The sequence below is a fragment of the Pyrus communis genome, chromosome 15 (assembly GCF_041283825.1).
Source record: "Pyrus communis isolate YQ-2024b chromosome 15, ASM4128382v1, whole genome shotgun sequence".
NCBI lineage: Eukaryota > Viridiplantae > Streptophyta > Magnoliopsida > Rosales > Rosaceae > Pyrus > Pyrus communis.
Window position 1 is genome coordinate 33765384 of NC_142579.1, and position 23091 is coordinate 33788474.

A 23091-nucleotide genomic window follows, 5' to 3' on the forward strand; every position below is an offset into this window, starting at 1 on the left:
CAAAAACCATCTTTCCATTTCCATCACTCCTCACTCCATTCCACACTTCCATTCCCCCAAACCAACTATCCTTAGACCTTATGCTACAATAAAGAGGAAGAGAAGAGGGCCTAAACGTTCATACAATTCAAGTTTGAGTTGTTGGAATGTTTAGGTGTTTCTTTGATTTCAATGTTTAATTTTAATTCTCTTTGTTTTGTATGAGGAACTAAACCCCCCCTTAGCTAGGGGGTGATTCGAAATATATGTTTATGCTTGCATTTTGATTTGATTACTTCTAATTGCATTTCATAAGTTGTTGATTCAATTTGTTTAACCGTTTGATTGATAACTTATTTATGTATGTTTATTAAGAATGCGCGCTTAATTTTCATGCATGAATATGACGCTAGAATATAAGTGATTTTCACCTAATCGTTATGAACTTATATTCACAAGTAGTGGAGGTTGCTTATAAACAATCGCGTTAAATGAATTCTTGGCACGAGTTTCATGCTCATCATAGTAACGAATGCCTCGTCAACACTTATAGTTTTCATAATGTTTAATGATCTTTGATTGTATCTTTATTGTGCTGTTCACGTAAAGGACTTTTGGAGAATGTTGTGAATTGCGTTGCGCTAACCCATCCAATTCATTAACTTAAGGAAAACTTGACGGTTAATTTAAGCGGACCTAATTAACCCGGGGTGATGAGTTTCATAATTTATCGAAAGATCAACTGGAAATCTTTTTATTATGCAAGTGTAACATATGTGGAGATGACCCCCTTAGCTATTCTATCATCCATTCATTCCATTTCATCAATTTCATATTTACATTCTGTCTAGTTTATTTAACTTGTTTCGTTATTTCAATTTTTGTATAAACTTAAATCCCCCTTTACTTTAATGTCAATTTAGTTAGAAATCATTTTAGTTTGTGTTTTTAAAAGCATTTTGAGTCTTTGGTTTGTCTTAGTGTTTTAAAGTTTAGTTTTACATTCTTTGAGTCTAGTTTAGTGTTTTATACTGTGTTTTTACGTTTTTGAGTCAAATCCAAGTGATTAACAATCCCTCCTAATCCCCGGTCCAGAACGATCCCTACTTATACATATACTATAATTTGACGAAAAGAGGGTTTAATTTGTGTGCGTATAAATCACGCATCACCTGTACGACTCATAAATCAATCCATGATAACACCTGAGTCGGAGTTGCCTAATGCAACCTGTACCACTCATAAATCAATCCATGATAACACCTGAGTTAGAGTTGCCAATCATCGCAACCTGTACGACAATGTTGGAGTTGCCTATCATTGCAACATGTACGACAGTGTTGGAGTTGCGCAAAACATTAATATAGTCATGCCCTAACTTAATCATTTCAAATAATACTATAAACTCACGTGAACTTACATGTACGTCCCGCGTTCACCTTAGCACTTCAAGGCATTCACAACAATTATATGTAGGTAATATGCATATGATTATACCATAATGCAATCTAAAACTCAACCATATCATAGTATTTTAGAATATACAAATATATATATATATATGACATGGCATAAAATGCATAAATCAATTTAAAAGCGTTTTGTGGAACTATCAATGATTTACATACGATAAAAGGAAAAGACTTACTCACCTAAGGTCCGCGTTACAACTCCCTAACACGAATATCAAGACATCACGAACGATCCTCACCTAGAACAATTATTAAGTCACGTCTCAGAATTCTTATCAATAGAACACATAACTTACATAAAACACATCCCAATGACGTTCTAGAATGATTTGAGACTCATTGACCAAAAGTCATTTGTCGGTCAAAGATCAACTGTAGGGTCCACAACCCTACGTAACTCAATCCGAAAGATCCGCATCTCAAAGTTCCGATCTGTAACTTCCAAAGATTCACATTTTGCTTCTAAAACATTATACTAAAGTTTCATTACGATCCAACGGTTGGATCTCTGCCAATTGTCAATTCAAGTGGCGGTCAATGTTTTATTTTACGCACTTACAAATTCAATTCTGGAAGATTCGTACGTCAGATTCCCAATCTGTAAGTTTCTAATATCCTCAAATATTACATACTATAATGTATTAAAGTTTGGTGACGATCCCATGGTCGGATCGTCAATTCACATAATATTCCAGTAGCGGTCTTTATCAAAATTATGCTCAAACGATGAGATTTCATCAATCGGACTTCACCTATGGAATTGGGGTGTCAAAATTAGCTTAGAAAGGTTAGGTGGTGATTCAGCTCACGCACTGCCGCACACGGCAGTCGGCCACCCCAATTCGCCTGAAAATTCAACCATCTCCAAAAATTCTCAAATTTTACAGAAATGAAGATCTCAAAGAGTAGAGAAAATTTTATACCTGTGACCAAGTCCAATTTGGCCGAGAAACGCTCCAATTTCACTCAAACCCGCCGGAACCCTAAAATGGGTGAACTTTGATTCTCCTTCCTCGATGTTCCAACGTCTCTACCACTAGTTGGGTCTTGTTCCTGGGTCCAAGGAAAGTTAATTAAGGGTAGTTTTAGGTGGTGGAACTTGCCGGAATGGAGGAATTGCCGTCGAGCACCTCCGGTGCTCCAGTGAAATTCCTTACGGGTTAGGACCTAAAAACCCTTAAATTTGGATGGAGATGGTAGAGGGAAGGTGATGGATGTGGGAAATCCAACTGAAAAATGGTAGAAATTGGCCGAAATTTTGGCCGGATCATACCTGGGTTCATGGAGTGCACGGGACCCTCTTGATTGGCTGCCCTTATATTCATTTAATTGGTCCCTTGCCCTTTTTGTCTGATTGGTCCACTCCTTCCTCCCTAATTTCTAATTGGTTACAATTCCCACATGGTGGGAGTTTATTTTCCTTTAAATCTATAATTTAGTGAAACAACTTCAAATGTCTGTACCAACGAGTATTACACAAATACGCCAAAAGAATAAGTCATACGTTCCTCTAGACGAAGGTCAAAAGAAGTCAAAATCATTGCCTCTAGGGCATTTTCATCAATTCCCTCAATTAAAATAAATAAAAACGAAATTTTAGGGACGGGTTGTCACAGCTACGTATTTATTTATGTAGTCATTTGATTACGCAGTCAATTTGTTTTTGTTTTAACTTATCTTAAGTTGATTTTTGCACATATTATCTATAATGTTTATGAACTTTCAACCTAAAAAAAATTCAAATTCTAACAAAATTAAATTTCATCACTTATGCATTGTTGGTTATGTTCTCTTACCTTAATCTCATGCACAGAGAGGCTAAGTCTTGTATTTGTAGCATTTCAATAACTACATTGTAATGACTTTACAATTTAAGTTTATTTGCTTGTTTGTGCTTTCAAATAACAAAATTGGAATGCCCTTACAATTTAGGTATATTGTTTGTTTATATTTGTGGTTTAGGTCTCTAAACTACCAAAGTTATATTCAATCACTTCTTCTTTTTTATGAACTTTTCAATCTAGAAAATCAATCACAAAGCATAACAATTTTTTTCCTAATCAATAACACACAAAAAATAGCCATTGTTTTATGTATTCTTAATCTAACAAACAGTTAAAAATAAACCTTTCATATCATTAACGGTTGAAAAATAACCTTTAAAATCATGTTTTAGAATTCGAATTGGGGCCCATTCATTTTTAAACTTAAAAAAAAAAAACCAAAAACAAAAAACAAAGATTCTGCTCTCAAATTGGTGTGGGTCCCTTGCTTTTTGGGCTAGAAGTAGCCTAATTTTTTGCTACCAAATGAATGAAGTTACTAACCCTTGTAGTAGATATAGCCCCATTTTTTCAACTCCTTAGAGACAAAAACTTTCAGTGGAGTTACAAATGTAGTAGCCTCAGGGAGGATAAAGCCCTCGTTGGGAATGCTCTGAGAAGACTCCTTCAAAAGTGTAGCTCTCTGTAAACTCTATGTCACCTCATATTTTTGTCACAATTTTTTTTAATGTTGGCGCGGAAATTGACGTTAAACTGTAAGGTGGCAGAAAGTTCATAAAGATCCCCGTTTTGAAAGAGTTTACTCAGCATTTCTCTCCTCAATAATCTTAAATTTTCTTATTTAAACATAGTATTAATATTAAGGTTATTAAGTAAAGGGAGTTTTAACGAAACACTTCCGGTACTGTTCACTTTTAACGAAAATGACATTTTTACTCTAAAAAGTCACTCCTGGTACTATTCATTTACAATACCTTTTTGTCATTTTGATTAAAACTCAAAGTTTTCAAATTCTTTTCATTAGTTTTCCTTTAAATAAATGTAAAAGTATCAATTGATGATTTTTTGGGGGGGGCCTTGATACCGACCACGACCATAACCATCAATTAATGCTTTAGAAATTAACAAACTATTGTACATTTAGGTCATTCAATTATTGTCCTTCATATTGACATTAAAATTTAATTACTCATTTAACAAACCCTAAACAAAGTAATTATCTTAAGAAAAAAAGTACAACACAATTGGCTCTTTCTCACAGTGTTAGAAAGATGTTGAATCATTATATAATGGTGTAAGGTGTTGAGTCATTATATAATGGTGTGGGTTTGAACTCCCTAGGTGACTAATCTAACATTTAATATGACAAAAACTTTCGTTTGGCAACAAAAAAAAAAAACAACTCATTCGACGGAAGACATAATATTTTGATAATGATTGGCTACTCGAGGATAAGTAGGAACTCCTACTTAAAATTCTTCGTGTTGGAATCACAGAGCTTTATGCTTATAATATAACCATTCATATTACAAATCACTATGTAAAGATCATCTTGCAAAAAAAAAGAATTAAAACTAAAGTCATCTAGTCAATCTATTGTAGCAAATACATGGACAGTTCGTAATGCTTTTACCAATCTCGTTCGTCTGTTTTTATACATTTTGATGACTAAACGACCTTAGTTTTAATTGATTTTTTTGCATAGGCTATATTTATGATGTGATTTATAAAATGAATGGTTCTAATCATAAACACAAAGTTATATTAATCGGCAACGAACAGTTTTGAGTAGGAATTCATACTCATCTTTTGAGTAACCAAATATTTTTTCTTGTAAATTGTTATTGAGACTCAAAAATCTTATTTTGCACTCCAAACTTTCTATAATTAAAAAGAAAAATACACTTGTAGAGAGTGTAGAATAAAATTTTTTAGACCATCTCCAAATGAGATCTCAAATTATAAGAGTCAAATTATAATTGATGGCTGATGTGACAGTCTGAAATCTTATATCAAATTTTATACTTATCCAACCGAATTGTAAAATGTTATTTTATTATTTAAATAGAGCTTTAAATAGTTGTAATTATTAAAAAAATGTTGAAACAAAATTTTTGTTGGTTGAAATGTTAGTAGAATAAGGGATCCATAATTAAAATGAATTAAAAATAAATTTGACATTGATGTTAAATTTGAATTCAAATCACTAAACCTTCAAATCTAGTCAGCAAATAACACTTCGATTAAAGAGACTTTTGATATCAAATATACACAATGACATTCCACCTAAAATTTTGACATCTTATTTGAAAAAGAAAAAAAAAATAGAGATTTGGTTAGATGTGATATGTATGACAAAATGGGTAGAAAACATAACGAAGCCAACGGAAGACGCACGTCACACATAACCAACAAAAACCACTTAATTCCACGAGTCAAGTTTCCATGAAACTATTCTTTTACAATTATACCATCCCTCTCTCCTCTTTCTCTCTCTACAATCATCAACCATACACATACGCTTACGTACAAATACATAAGGGGTAACTCTTCTCTCTCCGCTTCCTCTCTTCTTGTTTACTAATTAGGGCTCAGAGCCTGAGCTTCTGAACTGCCATTTACTACAACCAACCCAACGACAAAAGACAAAACATAAAGCAGAGAAAGAGAATCGATTCACAAATGGAGGGAGGAGGGCCCGCAGCTCAATCGGCGGACACTGTGATGTCGGAGGCGGCGCCACCGTCGCATCCGGACCCCAACCACCCACAGCAACATCCGCCACCGCCGCATCAGGCCATGGGGGGAGTGGAGAGCATTCCGGCCACGCTCAGCCACGGCGGCCGATTCATTCAGTACAACATCTTCGGCAACGTCTTCGAGGTCACCGCCAAGTACAAGCCCCCCATCATGCCCATCGGTAAAGGCGCATACGGCATCGTTTGGTCTGTATCTCCTCTCTCTCTCTCTCTCTCTCTCTTCCATCTCTTCATTTTTGTTTGTTTCAAATTTCCTCTCTTTGTGAAAAGAAAACGCAAAAGATTCATCATTTGGGGAAAATTAAATCGGATTGAATGATTGATTAATCGTGAGAAATTGCAAAACAAATAGCTCTTCTTTGAATTCGGAGACGAACGAGCACGTTGCAATAAAGAAGATTGCGAATGCATTCGACAACAGGATCGATGCGAAGAGGACGCTGAGGGAGATCAAACTGCTGCGGCATATGGATCATGAGAATGTTGTTGCGATTCGGGATATAGTCCCTCCACCGCAGAGGAACTCCTTCAATGATGTTTACATTGCATATGAGCTCATGGACACTGACCTCCACCAAATCATTCGATCCAATCAAGCACTCTCCGAGGAGCACTGTCAGGTTCTGCCCCTTCTCTTCTAAATGCTAGCATTTTCGATATTTTGTTTGAAACAAAAGACGAGTTCTTACTTGAAACTAAAGTCAATGTTGACACCAGTGTGTTAGCATTCTATGTGAAATTGATAATTTGTGCCTTTTCGGGTTAAAAGTCTGTAAAGACAAGTTCTTTGCCGCATCAGCGTGTTTTTCTCGACCATTTGGACAGTTGTTGTGAAACAGATCGTTCCTCTAGTTGTTCTCATTGATAAAGATAAAAAATTATTGGATGAAATTGACCAAGAGGAAAGTTTGCTTTGTAATAAGAATTCTTGAGCAACCTTGAAAATAAACATTCGAGCTTTTCTCATTTTCAGCTACGCCGTTTGTTTTCCATGGTGAAGGTTTCAAGACTAGTTTTATGTACTTCTTATTAGACTTCCTTATATTTATATTATGCTCCATCAAAGCTGTGCATTGTATGCAACTTAGATGACCTATGGCTCTTTTAGCACCTAATTAGCAAGTTATGAAATAAGATGAACTGTATCTCTCCCCTCCCATTCGTTTCTTCCATTACATTTCGTATGTTAAACTTAAGAGTCTCCTGCTTCTAAATTCATAATATTTTTATTTTTTATTATTTCACTCGACTCCACTTAGTGGGATAAGGCTTTGTCGTTGTTGTATTTCACTCAAGATCTAACAAGTACTGTTTTTACTCATTTTTTTGTGCGTGCAGTATTTCTTATATCAGATCCTCCGAGGATTGAAATACATACACTCTGCAAATGTTCTGCACAGGGACTTAAAACCTAGCAATCTTCTATTAAATGCCAATTGTGACTTGAAAATATGTGATTTTGGACTAGCTCGAGTCACCTCTGAGACTGATTTTATGACTGAGTATGTTGTTACAAGATGGTACCGTGCCCCAGAGCTATTGTTAAACTCTTCAGATTACACTGCAGCTATTGATGTATGGTCAGTAGGTTGTATTTTTATGGAATTGATGGATCGGAAGCCATTATTTCCTGGCAGAGATCACGTGCATCAGCTTCGTCTGCTATTGGAGGTAGCTTAATTATGTTTATTGGTCATAAATCATTTGTTTCTGCAAACCGAGGATCATATGATGGACAAGAAAGTATCATTGTCGTCCTTATTATTGTAACTGTTTTGTCACGGTACTGGGTCCTTGAATAGCATTATTAGCTCCTCCATGCCATAGTTACACTTGACGTGATAATAAGCCCAACATGTGTCACATTTGAGACCATTTCATGATGAGTTCGGAATTGGAATTTAGAATCTTCACGTTTCTAAAATTGTACATTTGTAGTGTAGATATCTATGAATCAGTGTGGTTAATCATCAGAAATCCTTGCAGCTGATTGGCACCCCATCAGAGGCTGAGCTGCAATTTCTAAACGAAAATGCTAAGAGATACATTCGGCAGCTTCCTTTCTACCGTCGACAGTCATTTACCGAGAAGTTTCCTCACGTCCATCCTTCAGCAATTGATCTTGTTCAAAAGATGTTGACATTTGATCCTACTCAGAGAATTACTGGTAAGTTGCCTTTACTAAAATGATCACAAATCCGATTAAAAAAAATAGTCACAGTTTCTCTACTTCTCATGTGTTTTATTGACTCGGAATAATTTGTATCCCATTTAGTCTGTCATCTTCATGTGTATTAAAATCGAGTACTGTTATCTTGATTATTTTAGCTTGCTTAATGCAGACATGTTGTTGGACTATATTAACTGAATACGTTTACATGTTCAAACAATGAGATCACAAAAGAGAAGGAATTTTAGAAAATATCTGTTTTCGTATATCATTTGAAATTGAAAAATTTATGTCTAGGAGTTCATTTGAGGGTGATGAAAGTTTCTATCTCCAAATTACAACCAAATCCACCCATCAAGCATGTGGAAAACTCTACAGTCCTCATTATTCTCCTTTCTGCGGAACTCCCCATCAGATAATAGAATTGTAGCCATCACCCGCTTTCTTACACACAGGATGCCAGCTTCCCACTGCCTTTAGGTGATTAGTTGTGTGGATAAGATAACCTCAAGATAATATGCTTTGGCAGTGGACCGCCCCCTTCATGCGGTCATCCGTGGAAATCAGCCGTTTTACCTTCTAAAAACTTATAGTATGTTTTCATCTGAAATTTTGAAGCTCTTCCTTGTTCTCAAACACTGAACATCGTAATCATCACATTTTGAACCTTATGTAGAACCTCTGTTACATTTAATTTAGTTTTACTGTTCTGACTACGTCCGTTCTCCCTACATTGCAGTTGAAGATGCCCTAGCTCACCCCTATTTAACATCTCTCCATGACATCAGTGATGAGCCTGTTTGCATGACTCCCTTCAGCTTCGACTTTGAGCAGCATGCACTCACTGAGGAACAGATGAAAGAGCTGATCTACCGAGAGGCACTTGCATTTAACCCCGAGTATCAGCTACAGTGAGGAGTTTGCTATTTAATTCACGTGGATTTTCAATTGTGTGGTCTCTAGGTTCCATCTGTACGGTGTTCGGGATTGATTTTTCATGTAAATATGTTCCATCCGAAAGTGGAAGGTTCTAGATTCGAATTATTGATCATCTGGAACAATGACAGCGATGTTTGTATCGGCTAGTTTTGATTTCTGTTTATCTTATTATTGAATTGAGCATACTGCTGATGAATTAAAATTTCCTCGAACAGAAAGTTTGAGAATCGATAAAGATCTCCGATGTCTGTTGTTACATTTGATCGTATTCATGCGCCTGCGTTCTTCTTTTCCATTTCCGACCGTAAATCTGTAATCTGTGCTGGCATTCCCTTGGACCTGGATTGCACTTCAGTCTGTGCAGGACGAAGCCGGAATGCCAGAAGCCGACGTTTACTTACCCGAATGAGTTTAAAAATGCCTCAATTTTAGCTCGCATCAATTCTTCTAATAGAAAGAGTTGCATGAATTGTTTTCGTACAATTGATCAACACCGAATGAGATGAATAAAGCGAAACTTTACCAAAGAAAGTAACCTCATCAGAGCTAATTGCTAAGGCAACTAAATATATCATGTAGGCAAAACAAGGAAGAACAGACTCATCTCAAACTAATCTTCCTATTGTAGGAAGATACTACAAGGAGCTCGTATAATCCCATTAGGTCTTCGCATTCCCGAAGAATCTTGAAAGTGGCACGGGACCGTCAGCCTCGTCATCGTCGCTGCTTGAGTGTTTGGTCTTTGACCTGTGCTTCTTTTCCTTCTTTGTTCTCTTGGACCTGGACTTGGATCGTCTTGATTCTCGGTCTTCGTCTTCACTACTGGAAGAATCTGAGGATGAGCTCGAGGAGCTAGACTCTGAAGATCTCCTTCTTGAATGCTACAAAGTGCAGTGAGGAAAATATTAAACCGATTAAACACATAACACACACGCACCACTACAAAAAAATTTGTAGGCGGTGGGCACCTTTCTCTTCCTCCTGCTGCTGCTGCGTTTCTTTAAATCTTTGTCCTTCTTATCTGCAAGGACACATATTCACCTTCAGAAAAGAGACTAGTTGAAACAAGTAATGGTTTGTGTTTACATTCCATGTCCAGGACACCCACCTTTTTTGCGATCGGACTTACTACTAGAGTGGTTTCTTCCATTGGCAAGCTTGCGAGCCCTTTCGGCATCCAGTTGAGCTCTGTATTCTCTCATCATTCTATCAGTATCCTTCTCCAGTTCGCCCTTTCTAATTTCATCTTCCTAGTACATCAATACATTAAGACTGACTGAAATTTTGCATGTATTGCATAAGGCTACAGATGCAGAAAGCTTTGAAAAAAAATGAATGTAGCAAGTAGACAATACTACCATTTTATGACACGGTAGGAAGATAAAAATATTCGAGCAAATATCAGTTCAATTAGCTGAACCCAAATATTTCTAAATGCGAAATGTTAGTCCTAAGTAGTTAGGACTGCAGGCTAACATCAACAAGAACATCCTCTTCTTTCAGTCTTCCAAACCTAAATGCATCGGATCATGTACCTTTCTAACTATCAGGCATAACCACAAACTCATTTAACATGTTCCTTCTACAACACACAATATCAAAAGGGTGCCTTTTTTTAAGCTCTTTTAACAGGTACAGAATTCTGTATGAACTATACATAGGGAAAACAGCAGCAAAAATAGGTAAGGAAAGTCCATCAGCAGAAAGAAAGAAGAAAGTACCTTTTGCTTCTGTTTATACTCCTCCCAGGTAATTGTATGAGAAGTTTTGAGGCTAGCCAAACGAGCAGCATGCCACTCTGGTGAATGAAATGAACCATCCACCTGCGACAGTCCTCATCAGTGAAAGTACAGGAAAATAAAACATCCAGGATACAAGTATTATATAGGATTATCGAGTCAATTCTCTAATAGGAAGATGGACCATGTGTCAATTTCACCAAATGCTAAGCAAACTACAAAATCTACCATGACTAAAATTAATATCCGCAGTAATTATGCTCTCCGCCAAATATTAAATTGGCTTAGAAACTATTGAGTTAATAATTTTGTAACTCGTTTGGAGGTAACATCTATTGTTATTTATAAAATAAAATTTCTTGTGTTGAACCACACAACCACCCTTATAAACTGACACCTAGTGGAAAAAAGGATTCAACAATTAAATTACAAGTTAATATGGTACCCTACTTCAAATTGACACAGATTTCATTTTGCATATATATCCATAGAAGTAATATAAGAATATGGTGATGTGGAATGGGAATTAGAAACATGCTCTGTCTGACGATAATTCTTTCGGTGGTCATAGGCTTTATAAAAGGCTAGCTACAGAATTTTAAATGACGATAATTCTTGAGATAAATTAATCATTATAATAATTCCTATAGAGGTACTCCACAAACTGTATGATTGGGCACACTAGTCCCATCAATTGAGAGTACTCAAAACCACGGGAAAAAACCATTAAATTCCGTTCACCCTAGGATGCTATAGACACCCTCTATCTCTAAAAGCTTGTTGTTAATCAACATACATTTTAACACCTATGAACCAATGCTAACCACATCACAAACAAACTAGAAGGTAAAAATAATGCTCTAACCCAATTCCATATACCTTGAATTGTACTTCATAAAGAAAGCATTTAAATTTACAAGAAGATGGTAGCGATTTCAAGAGCCAAATAATCAGCGTTCTTATGTTTTAAGTTGTCAAGTCAACAATTCACACGAGATTCGACACAAACAATTCCTTTTAACTAACACCACATAATCCTAGAGAATCAGATACTTTAAGTCTATAACCACAAGTTCAGTAAACAGTAAATAATTACAACACACCCACCAAAAACCAAGATTGAATCTTTCAACAAAGTTTCCATAGAAATCACACATCCAATTGCACAGTACGCAGTTCACTCAGAAAATTAAATGCAAGCAACTCAATTCGAATGCAAAGAAATAGTAGAATTGAAGAAATGGGGGAAAAATTGAAATTGGTGAGGTGGTATGGAAGGGTACAAACCATGCCGTCTTCGACCTCATCGGGGCCGGCAGAGCTGGAGCCGAGCCTGGATCTCTGCATAGCCTTGTAAGCTTGATTTTTACCCATTTCGAAAGAGACCCAGATGAGACAATCAATCAATCGAAAAGAACAAGACAGAAACCTAGGAGGAGGCAAAGATACGACTAGAGTATCAGCGGAGGACAATCCATGTACTGAAATCGAGAGAATTGAGGAGCAGCAAGGAGAAGCGAGGAGGTTGGGTTTGGGATTTTCGAAGCGAGAGGGGGGTTATTGCTCCTCGTCGTATGAATTTGGTGATACAATTAGAAGGTGAGGTTGTCAGGAAGAGCCAGCAGATTTGTCAGAGAAACAACGACGGTATGGGGGCGAAACCTTGAGAGATTTAGATGACGTGTTACATATTGATTGGTAGGAGCAGAAGTCAGTATAATACAAGCAACACACACAATAACGGATGACTCATCATCGAATTGATGGGCTGTCTGCTAGCATGGAGGTAATTTTGGGCTTCGTACTGGATTTGGGCCTTTGGGCTCTGGAATCCATAAGTATTAGACTAGCACCCAACAAACAAAGCAAAATCATAAGTTTATAACTAAATAATGAAGGCGTCATTTTGAATTATGGTCTAGCGGATCTTAGGTCGGATTCTCTCTAAAAACGAATTGGAATTTTATTTTTGCTAGTTAATTATGAGGCTCAGCCTACTCCTTCACCTCCTTGATGTACATAATATCATTTGTTCAAAAAAAAAAAAAAAAAAAAAAAAAAAAAACTAAATAATGAAGGTAAGCTAATTGCATGTTATTTTATGTGTTCCCGCTTTTTGGAACAGTTGTTACATGATGTACCATTTTATGATTTAGCCATAAGTCGATGTATCTCACTTTAGAAGATATATTTATATAAAATAAATACATGTATTATAATTTAAGTTAAATAATAATATCACGTGATAATGTTTTAAAATAGGGTTAACTCTGTTTACTACCCTCATGTTTCGTGGTTTTCAACATTTAGCACATGAAGTTTTTTTCGTTCCAGAGTCATACCTAAAGTGTTAATTTTGGGACAGTCTCATACATCCGTTAATCTGGCTGTTAAGTATTCCGTTAACTGATGATGTGGCGTCCACGTAGACAATGACTGGACGCCACGTGTCATTAAAAAAATTAAAATAATTAATTAAACAAAAGTTTTTTAAAAAAAATCCCAAGTCCCCTTTGTCTTCCCCACCCCGATCCCCTTCCCTTCTCCCTCTGCACCTCTGGACCTCTGCACATTCGCTCTATCACGCCCTAAATTAAAAAAATAAAAAAAAAATTTCCAGGCATGAATAAAAAGAGTAACTTAAAGGTAATAACAGGTAACTAGGTTGAACTAAAACGTTTCATTAAACAAAATAATTTAAATAGTCATTACACATAAAAGAAAGCGACAACAACTCCTTAAAAAGTTTAAAACTATTTATAAGCAGTCTATTTCTTCCAAGTTAGTCACTAGATTCCTGTCTCATCTCCTGTAACACAACTAATAAGGGGTAAGCTAAAAGCTCAGTAGGGGCCCAAGGCCTCAAGTGATTAATATTATTAATGTTATGAATGTTTTATGAGTAATGTAATGCGAGAACAAAAGTTCTTTTCTACCCAACCCGTTAATCTATATATTGAAGCAACCAGACCTGCATGTCCCATACCATGCATTTTACCACTGTGGTCCCGAGTGCTTTAATACATAGAATAACCCCCATTAACTAACCCAAGTTCATAACCCCTTTTGCTAGTCATCTTATCTGATTCATTGATCTCTAGCCCAAATCACCCACATCGACAATTCCTATCGATATCCTATTCTACTGTACACATTGGGCTCGCCTGGAATTGGTTTCACAACGAACAGACTCAACTACACAAAAGCTAAATTCCACATTTTCCCACAACATAAGTAACTCCTTTACTTCGTTGACAAATGATGATGATCATGCCAGTGTATAATATACCACATAACAAATCACATTTAAGTCAATAGTTGAATATCTCAAGTTCACATAACAATTTTCACGAAATACAAGTAACAAAGACAATCAGTTAATTCCCCAAATTTCCCTACCTCAAATCCTTACTTCTTACTCCACGAGTACTTCTTTTGCTTATCTCCTTCATCACTCTTACACACTTTTTAAATAGGGTATGTATTACATGTCCCCAGGAAAAGAGCAAAGATGGAGCATTGCTCCTATTTATACCATAACTAAGGCGGCAACCAATTTGTTCTCATTGGTTTATAATTTTCTCTACAAACCACCCCACTTGCTTCCACCATTCCATGTTAGCTATAGGCTTCATTTGTCATCACATAGCATTCAATAGTCATTACCCTAAAGTGCTTACTAAGCACCTTAACAACACCGAATGATAATACCTAAGCTACAGATCACTTTCCACCAATCATTCCACGTTAGCTATAGGCTTTATTTGTCATCACATAGCCTTCAATAGTCAATTGGCATGGAATTATAACATGAGGAGAGGACACCTAACTAGGTGATTAAGCTAATGATTAAATGGTGGCAATAAGATGTGTCAACTACATGCAAGACTTGAATTGTGGAGCTACACGTCCAACCCAACATGGTGCTCAAGCACCTTAAAAATGATAGGAGATAAGGCCGCATGGTAAGCTTCACACGTCCACCTTATAAACTTATGACTAAGCATAAGAATGGTTCTAGGGCTTAACTAAGAAAAATATTCCAAAACTTAGCCTCGAGTCTAATAAAATAAATAATAACTTAAACATAGGGTTTCACCAATATAAAATACGGGTTCTCACACGCTTTCACCCTCATTCTCCACTCTCTCTCTCACTCCCCAAATCCCCAGATCCCTCTGCACCTCTGCACATCCATCCTTCTCCAGATCCCCTTTGTCTTCCCCACCCCAAGTGACTTGCTGTCACATGTGCAACGATACAGGCCTTTTTGTGGAAGAGAGGGTCGTCGTGCTTCCATCCGAGGATGAGGGACTTGTCGGGTTCCTGGAGCTCAACGGAATGGAGCGCGTGGGAGTTGATGATGGTGTGGACGGCATTGAGTTCTTGGATGGTGAGGGGGTCGAGAGGGTGGTAGGGGGTGTCGGAGCTGTGGTCTTTGAGGCGGGGCATTGGGATAGGGGGTTTGGATTGGATGCGGTTTTTGGAGGAGCACCAGGCGAAGTTTGTTGTGTAGTCGAGAAGGTCGGAGACGCATAGGCGGCGCATAAGGGAGGTGAAACCAAGTGAAGGGGAGGACTAGGCTATGCAGAGGGAAAGGGAGAAAAAACGCAAGAATCTCCAATCTTCCATGGATTTTGTGTTTCAGAGTTTGAGTTTGAATGAGGGGGAATGATGGATGTGCAGAGGTGGAGAGGGAGAATGGAGGGGAGTCGGGATGGGGAAGACAAAGGGGATATAGGGATTTTTTTTTTTTTAACTTTTATTTAATTAATTATTTTAGTAGTTTATTTTTTTAATTTTTTAAATTTCCACGTGGATGACATGTGGCATCCCGTCATTGTCCACATGGGTACCACAGTTAATAGGAGACTTAACAATTTGACTAACGGATATATGAGATTGTTCCAAAATTTACACTTTAGGTATAACTCTGGGACAAAAAAAACTTTATATACTAAATATTAAAAATCACAAAATATGAGAGTAGGAAAAAGTTTGCCCTTTAAAATATTTCTAAAAAATGATTGAATACATGTACTTGTGGCCCAGTTTTCCAAGTTGTACACAGTAGTACTAGTCCACTGTACAAACATGCCTTTTGTGCGTCTGGTTTATCCAATAAAAAGTTGTATCGATTAAGCTAATCAAATAATAATGTTATTCTTACTATATTTTTGTATCATAATTATATACCACTTTAGATGTTATCTGATATGAACAGTCACATTATCTAAATTAATTAATATTTAATTTCAAAATGTTAATCAATAATTAATAAAAAGATTGTTAATTAAATGATGATTGTGGTACACGAAGAGTATTCTTCTGCCACCTAAGATTATTTAAGTGTTTTAATTAATAAAAATATTGAAATTAAATGATGTAACTTGTTCAACTCATCTACCAACAAAGATGATGAAGAAATTTGGTATAAATTTGTGATAAGAATAACATTACTTCTAACAATCAAATATTAGTTAATGTATTAATAATAACAATTAATCATACTCAATTCGTATTAAGCTAGAAAAGTAGCAGATAATTGCACAGTAAAATCATCACTTGCTCAATATGTGTCGGCACTTTGTTTTGTGGGATTTTTATCACCCATTATCTTTTATGTTTTGCAAATGCGTCATTTTAGTCCTTTTTGTTTGAATTAGTCAATTTCGTCTTCTATGTTTTGTCAAATTTTTCCGTGCTGGTCAGTTTCGTTAGTGATAATTGTAGACATCGAAATTTCGGTGAAATGAATGATGACCAATAATTAAAATTTCAACGCTCACGTGTCACATAAATTTTACATGTAGCGTGTGACTCAACAAAAAACCGAAATAAATTGGAAAGGTCATCAAATAGGACACGTGTCAATATCTGGCAGAAATGATTTATTTCATCTGATTATTTAAATCCAAAAATCAAGTTTTGGAATTCTATAAATAGGAGGCCAAGGCATTCATTTCAGGTAAAAAAAGGAGGAAGAGAAAGGAAGGAAGAAGGGATAAGGAAAAAAAGGAATTTACATCACACCAAAACCTTGAAGCCTCGAAACTCTAAAGCTCTCAAGCAAATCCCGAAGGATCAAGAAAACACTCTTCGTTCTTCGTCAAATCCTCCTTCAAAGGTCAAGCCCCAACGGCCCTTGAAGAACTTCCACCGACTCAAGATCAAGCCCCGACGGCCCCTTGAAGAAAGTGTTTATCATCCGTTCATCCTAAGATCAAGCCCCAACGGCCCTTTGGATCAACAACCTCAACAAATCCACACATCCAATCGTTCTTCAAGATTAAGCCCAAAAGCCCTTGAAGATCCGCTCATCCATCAACCTTCAAGATCAAGCCCAAAAGCCCTTGAAGAAATCCATATATCCAGTCTTCAAGATCAAGCCCCGACGGCCCTTGAAGAAAGTGTTCATCGTTCATCCTAAGATCAAGCCCCAACGGCCCTTTGGATCAACAACCTCAACAAACCCATACACCCGTTCTTCAAGATCAAGCCCAACGCTCCTTGAAGATCCGTTCATCAACTGTTCATCCTTAGACCAAGCCCCGACGGCCCTTTGGATCAACAGCTCATCCACAAACCTACACCCTACGAAGATAGAATCAGATGATCAAATTACAAAGAGATTGTAACCCCAAAATCATTAAATACAAAAATATATTTTGTACACGGTATTCTTGTTTCTTGTTTCAGGAATTTTCCGTGTTCACAATAATATGACACAAACGTGGGACTAGAAAACCAATCGAATTGTGTCATGTGGATTTAAACAAAATTTAAAAACTTAAAAACCAATAAAGAAAAAAAAATGTAAAAAGATTGAAAAAAAAAATGAAATATAAAAATTGGTTGTTGTCAGGAAACTTGTGTTATTTATTGTAAAGTAGATTACACAAGACATGATAGAAATTTCGAGAGATTGTAACATGCAACTATACGTGACTAGGTATGAGCAACGGTTATGGTGGGCTGATAATCGTAGTTATTTGCTGATAATTATTTATGTTCATACCCGCATAACTGTTAATCTGTTGGATAATTGTATAAACAGTTATACCCGTACCCATAACCGTTTATAAATAATTAACCATACCCAAAACCGTGTACCCATTTAACTATAACCGTTTACCCATTTAACCATAACCATTTATCCGTTTATCCTTTTTTTCACTCATTTACCTCTTTTTTCATCTGTCTACATGTTTTTTTTTTTTTTTAACAACTTGAAAATTACAAAATAAAATTTTTTCATAAGTTTCGTTTTCTAACAATTAAACATCATTATATGTACATTTTAGCATGCATTTCCCTATTTTAATCATTTAAGTTTTCATATAATTCCAATAATTGAAATAATAGTTTACAAATGATATTTTTCTGCTACACCCAAGCAAGTCTTTAATTTCAAAAGAGATCTCAAACCAAAATTTCAAGAATCCCGAAATTGCTTACTGTAACTCAACCATCGATCCATTCTACAGAAGTTTATCTGGTGGATACCACCATGCTAGTAAAATGACAAATACATTCATCATTCAATATTGCATAAAGTATTTTTTTTCAGGTAATATACCAGACAACACAAAGCATCAAACTTCTTCCAGCCTTAGAAACATATAAACACGGGAAAAAAAAAAAAAAAAAAAAACCTATCAGAAACGAATTCAACCACAGAACTGTTGAGAGTTGTCCCAAATTGATAAGGGATAAAGTTTGCTATGTGCTTATATGATATTGGGCTATTCTCCATATTGTCAATTGATTTTATGGTGGAACCTCAATTTCATCATGGTATTAGAGCAAGGTTGTCCACGTGCGAAGTCTAACGGCCACACGCACTCCACATCATCTAGTTATTGTCCATGTGTAGGTTTGAAAATCTGCCATACATGCGGGGGCGTGTTGAGAGTTGTCCCACATTGGTGAGGGACAAGGTTTGCTATGTGCTTATATGATATTGGGCAACTCCTCATATTGCCAATTGGTTTTATGGTGAAACCTCAATTTCATAAAGAACTTCGATGTTAAATTAAATGGGTATAACCAATCCAACGGTCTATAATTTTTTTTGTTTAAATTTTACATATCTTAAATTAAATGGGTAAATGAATATTCACTATAATCTCGGGTAATACCCATAACCAATAGATAGCCTTTTTACCTGAGGGTATACCCATAATCGTTCATTTAAATTTCATGGATAAATAATTATACTCATAACCGTTTGTTCGTCTAAACGGTTATCCATAACCATAAACGTGAACTTTAAATGGACGGGTAACCGCGGTTACCCAAACCCATGGATATTTTGTCCATTCCTATACATGACTAGAGAAATGCTAAAATAGAAATCCATTACACTATGAAATATCTTGTAGAGGAGGAGAGAGAGAGAGGAGGGGAGAGGTTCTATTATAACATTAATTGATAATATGAGAAGTAATTTAACTTATTTATAAACTTATGTAAGGTTTCTTCTTTCATCAATATAAGATTCATTTTTAATATACTCTCTTAGTTGTGGTGAATATTCAAGCTTAATAAATGTACAACACAATATGACAACGTGGAGTACGTACTGACGTCGGGCTTTACATGTGAAACAATCTAACTTTGGCTCTGGTCCATAAAAAATTAAAATTTTACCATAAAACTAATTAATAATAAAGAGTAATCAACGTACTTAAAAGTCGATATAAAGTTCCTCATTTATTGAAAGAGATTGATTTGGTAGCAACAACAGTTAATATATACAGTTTTGTACAGTTTTGCAGCAGGCTGGAGAATAGTTCTTTATCAGTTTATGTGTGGGTATGGCAGAGAATCAGACTGAGACGGGGAGAGGGGTTGGGGTGGACGAGGCGTTTCGAGTTCAGAGAGGCCACCACTCACTGTAAAGTTTGTACGGCCTGGCATAGCCTACACTTTAAACTTTTGCCATATCTCCGATGTGCCGACGTTTTTGTGACGAGCGACTTAGATCTGGTTTGGTATTAAGATAATTCTGAAAAAAGTTGATATAAAAAAAGTTGGGAGCTGTTTTTGTGTTTGGTAAACACTCAGTTTCAGTTTTTTTTTCACAATTTTGGATAAAAAAGCCAAAAACAAGAAGCTACAAAACCAAGCTTTGAAAAACCGGCTTTTTTCACATCTGTTTTACATAAAAGTTTACCAAACACTCTAATACTGCTTTTTTTTTTTCAAAAGCACTTTTACAAAAATGTTTACCAAACACTCTGCTGCTTTATTTCACAGCTGCTTATTCTCACAGCACAGCAGAAGCAGCTTTTTTTCAAAGCACAACAATACCAAACCAGCCCTTAATTACATGAAAACGATAACACTGTCATAATATTATACCACGACTTGTAGTATATTTGTGAGTTGTTACACGCAAGTTCTTTACCTTTGTAATATTCTTTTTCACGTTGTTAGGGTAATTTCGCGGGAGGAATGATCATGATTTTGTTTGGTTGTTTGGTTGTTACAACATAAATTAATGGATTTGAACAAAAAAAAAACCATAAATCAATTGAGTAGTACGTCGGAATGGGAGTGGGAGTGGCCATTGTTGTTTCGTTTGTTCTCTCTCTCTCTCTCTCTCTCTCTCTCTCTCTCTCTCTCTCTCTCTCTCTCTTATGTTTGTCTGTAAGTTTTGGCCGTAACGTAAAATGCGTTTTGTGGTATTTCAATCCGGCATGGAAAGCGACTTGGTTTTAACTTATACAAGATGCATGGTGGTGGGAAGGAGTCATTTTCTCTCATGCTTTTTAAAAGCATATATATAGACAAGTTTAATTAATTGATTAGGGCTTACGTGTTATCTTATTTGCCTTCAATCAATCTCAAAACCACAACTCATGTCTCATGAGCATGCCATCCTAATCATATATTATTGAAGGGATGGCGACCCCTTTATCTCTCTTTTCTCTTCCTGCATGCATAGTCTATCACGCGTGCGTACGTATGAGCGTGCATGTCTGCTTAAACGCTTGAATGTAGCGGTGGTTCGTGCGTGCATGCATACAAATAATGTCGTACGTGAGAATTTGCAATTTCATTTTTGCATTCACAAAGAAGAAGTCACTCAGTACTACGGTCTGATAATATTCATCTTCACTTGTAAGTGAGAGATTTTAAATTCGAACTCGTGGATGACGAATTCGATGTCAAATTAAATGCTCATTGTATGATTTAACCAAACTCGTGTAAAATATATAAATGTACTTAAAAAAAAAATGGGGAGTACGTATTTGAATGTGTAGTAGATCGTACGTCCTAATGTGGACAAATTGGTTCAGATCATATATAATATACTACTTCATGACTTGAACAGTATACATCAACATTAATAAGTTGATGGACGGACCTATGAATTATTGTAACAACACTCTTAATTGTGTTTCAGTAGAGCCCCATCCCCCCCCCCCCCCCCCCCCCCCCAAGCTAGGGTTTTTAGGGTTATATAGCACACACTCATAAATTGTTTGTTTTTATATTTATTTAATTTTTTTTTCTTGTGGCATCTTGAAGTGGGTGTATGCATGAAAGAACCTAACTCAATTTCAAAATATGTCATTTAGTGCTACGATATAATGATATTTTTCTTTACTTGCAAGTGAGAGGTCTTAGGTTCGATTATTGACAAAGATGAATGTGAACCATATTATTACTAGTTCATTGTGAGGCTTCACCCACTCTCCCACCCATTAGTGTAAATAATATCGTTTGTTATAAGTATATAAAAAAAAGAAAACCCCTCAATTTCAAAATATAAATTATCGATCTTTTTTAAAGTCTAATAATTAATTTTTTTTTTATAAGTAAACTAGTAAAGTGTAAACAAAAGGCTTTAAAATTTATATCTAGCAATTGATTACTTGGGTTAAAAAGTAAGATTCTCATAGTTAAGTTTTGTTGCTTTATCTATATTCTTTAAAGCGAAAAACATTTGAGTTTTTGTTAACCGCTTGCACTTGTAGAAAATATCAAGGGACAAATTTGTGACATTATTTTTTTACACATATTTTATAGGGTACACTTTGTAATTTATTTCAGTTATCCAGTTGGTCTATATTTTAAAACATTATTGATAGATCATCTTCACAAAAAATTAGACAAATCGAAAATCAGTGAAGGAAATGAACGAATACAACTTTGTAAAAAAACACTAAATTTGATCCAATGGTCATATGATTTTAAATTTTGGATGATTTTTTTTTATACGATCCTTAAAATACATTATAAGGTGAACTTTATAAAAACGTATATAAAAAGTTGAAAAAAAAAAAAAAAACAGCCAAGAAGAGTGTGTGCGCGCACACACACATAATATACGTGTATATATAGATATATTAAATCCCGCAACTACTTTCGTATCAATGTATATATGATTTGGCAGCGTTACGGGAAGAAGGCAAATTAATGGAAGATAAATAGATACTAAAGGCCACCACCGGATGGTCCCAACAAGTAGTCTATCATCCATACCAAATTCTGAAGGCTGCCAATAACTTTTTCATTTTTCATTTACCCTTGCATTTTTGTTTATTTTTAGGATATTATTGATGATACATTACCGACATGAAAAAAAGAGAGGACAACATGCAGGGAAATTGGGTGGCAAATTCTCAGTCAAACCAGAATGGTAATTTTTGGTTTGACTTGATTTGGGGCCTCACATTTTCTATATAGTTGTCACCCTTTACTATTTGTTTATCATCTTATAAATTGATATTTTTAATATAACTAGTACATGCTTACAAATTTTTTTTAGTACATCGATATTTTTATACTAATAGAATGGGAAGTTTGGCTAAGCCACATAATGGAAAATCTAATTTGGTATTGAATTCACCATTTGCGAGATTTGTACTTAAGACCTCTCACTTCCAAACGAAGTAAAATATTATTAGACTGTAGTACTGAGTATCATATGCCTACACACCTTTTTTTTGTGTGTCAACGTTTTATATTTTGTTTTTAAAATGGGGAAGGAGAGAGGGAGAGAGAGAATGAGAGAAGGTGGGAGTGGGAGTGAGAAGAGAGGTTTTTATCTTTTTTTTTTTTTCAAAATTTTAATATTAGATATATGCTAAAATTAGATGATGCTTTAATAAAAAATAATAAAATTTAATTTAATTTTGTGAAACTACAGCCCATCATTTTTTATAATAAAATACTAAATAGTCTTGTTTCTGTCTTTTAGTTGAATTTAGTTTAGATATTAGAGATCATAACGCA

At 35.7% G+C, this 23091-nt stretch overlaps 2 protein-coding genes across 2 annotated transcripts; one reads left to right on the top strand and one right to left on the bottom strand.

Annotated features, from left to right (window-relative positions):
- The first annotated feature begins 5630 nt into the window (after positions 1–5630).
- On the top strand, positions 5631–9288 carry LOC137732086 (mitogen-activated protein kinase homolog MMK1). Its single transcript, XM_068471384.2, has 5 exons — positions 5631–6180; positions 6347–6614; positions 7333–7665; positions 7981–8161; positions 8904–9288. Exons 1-5 carry the CDS (start codon positions 5918–5920, stop codon positions 9077–9079), a joined length of 1221 nt encoding a protein of 406 aa, XP_068327485.2. The 5' UTR covers positions 5631–5917; the 3' UTR covers positions 9080–9288.
- A 241-nt stretch (positions 9289–9529) lies between these two features.
- LOC137732097 (uncharacterized) lies at positions 9530–12474 on the bottom strand. The gene is made up of 5 exons (XM_068471392.2): positions 12130–12474; positions 10825–10926; positions 10212–10353; positions 10072–10124; positions 9530–9984 (listed from the first exon to the last, which is right to left on the bottom strand). The coding sequence occupies exons 1-5, from the start codon at positions 12214–12216 to the stop codon at positions 9763–9765; spliced, it is 606 nt and encodes a 201-aa protein (XP_068327493.2). The 5' UTR covers positions 12217–12474; the 3' UTR covers positions 9530–9762.
- Positions 12475–23091: the final 10617 nt, after the last annotated feature.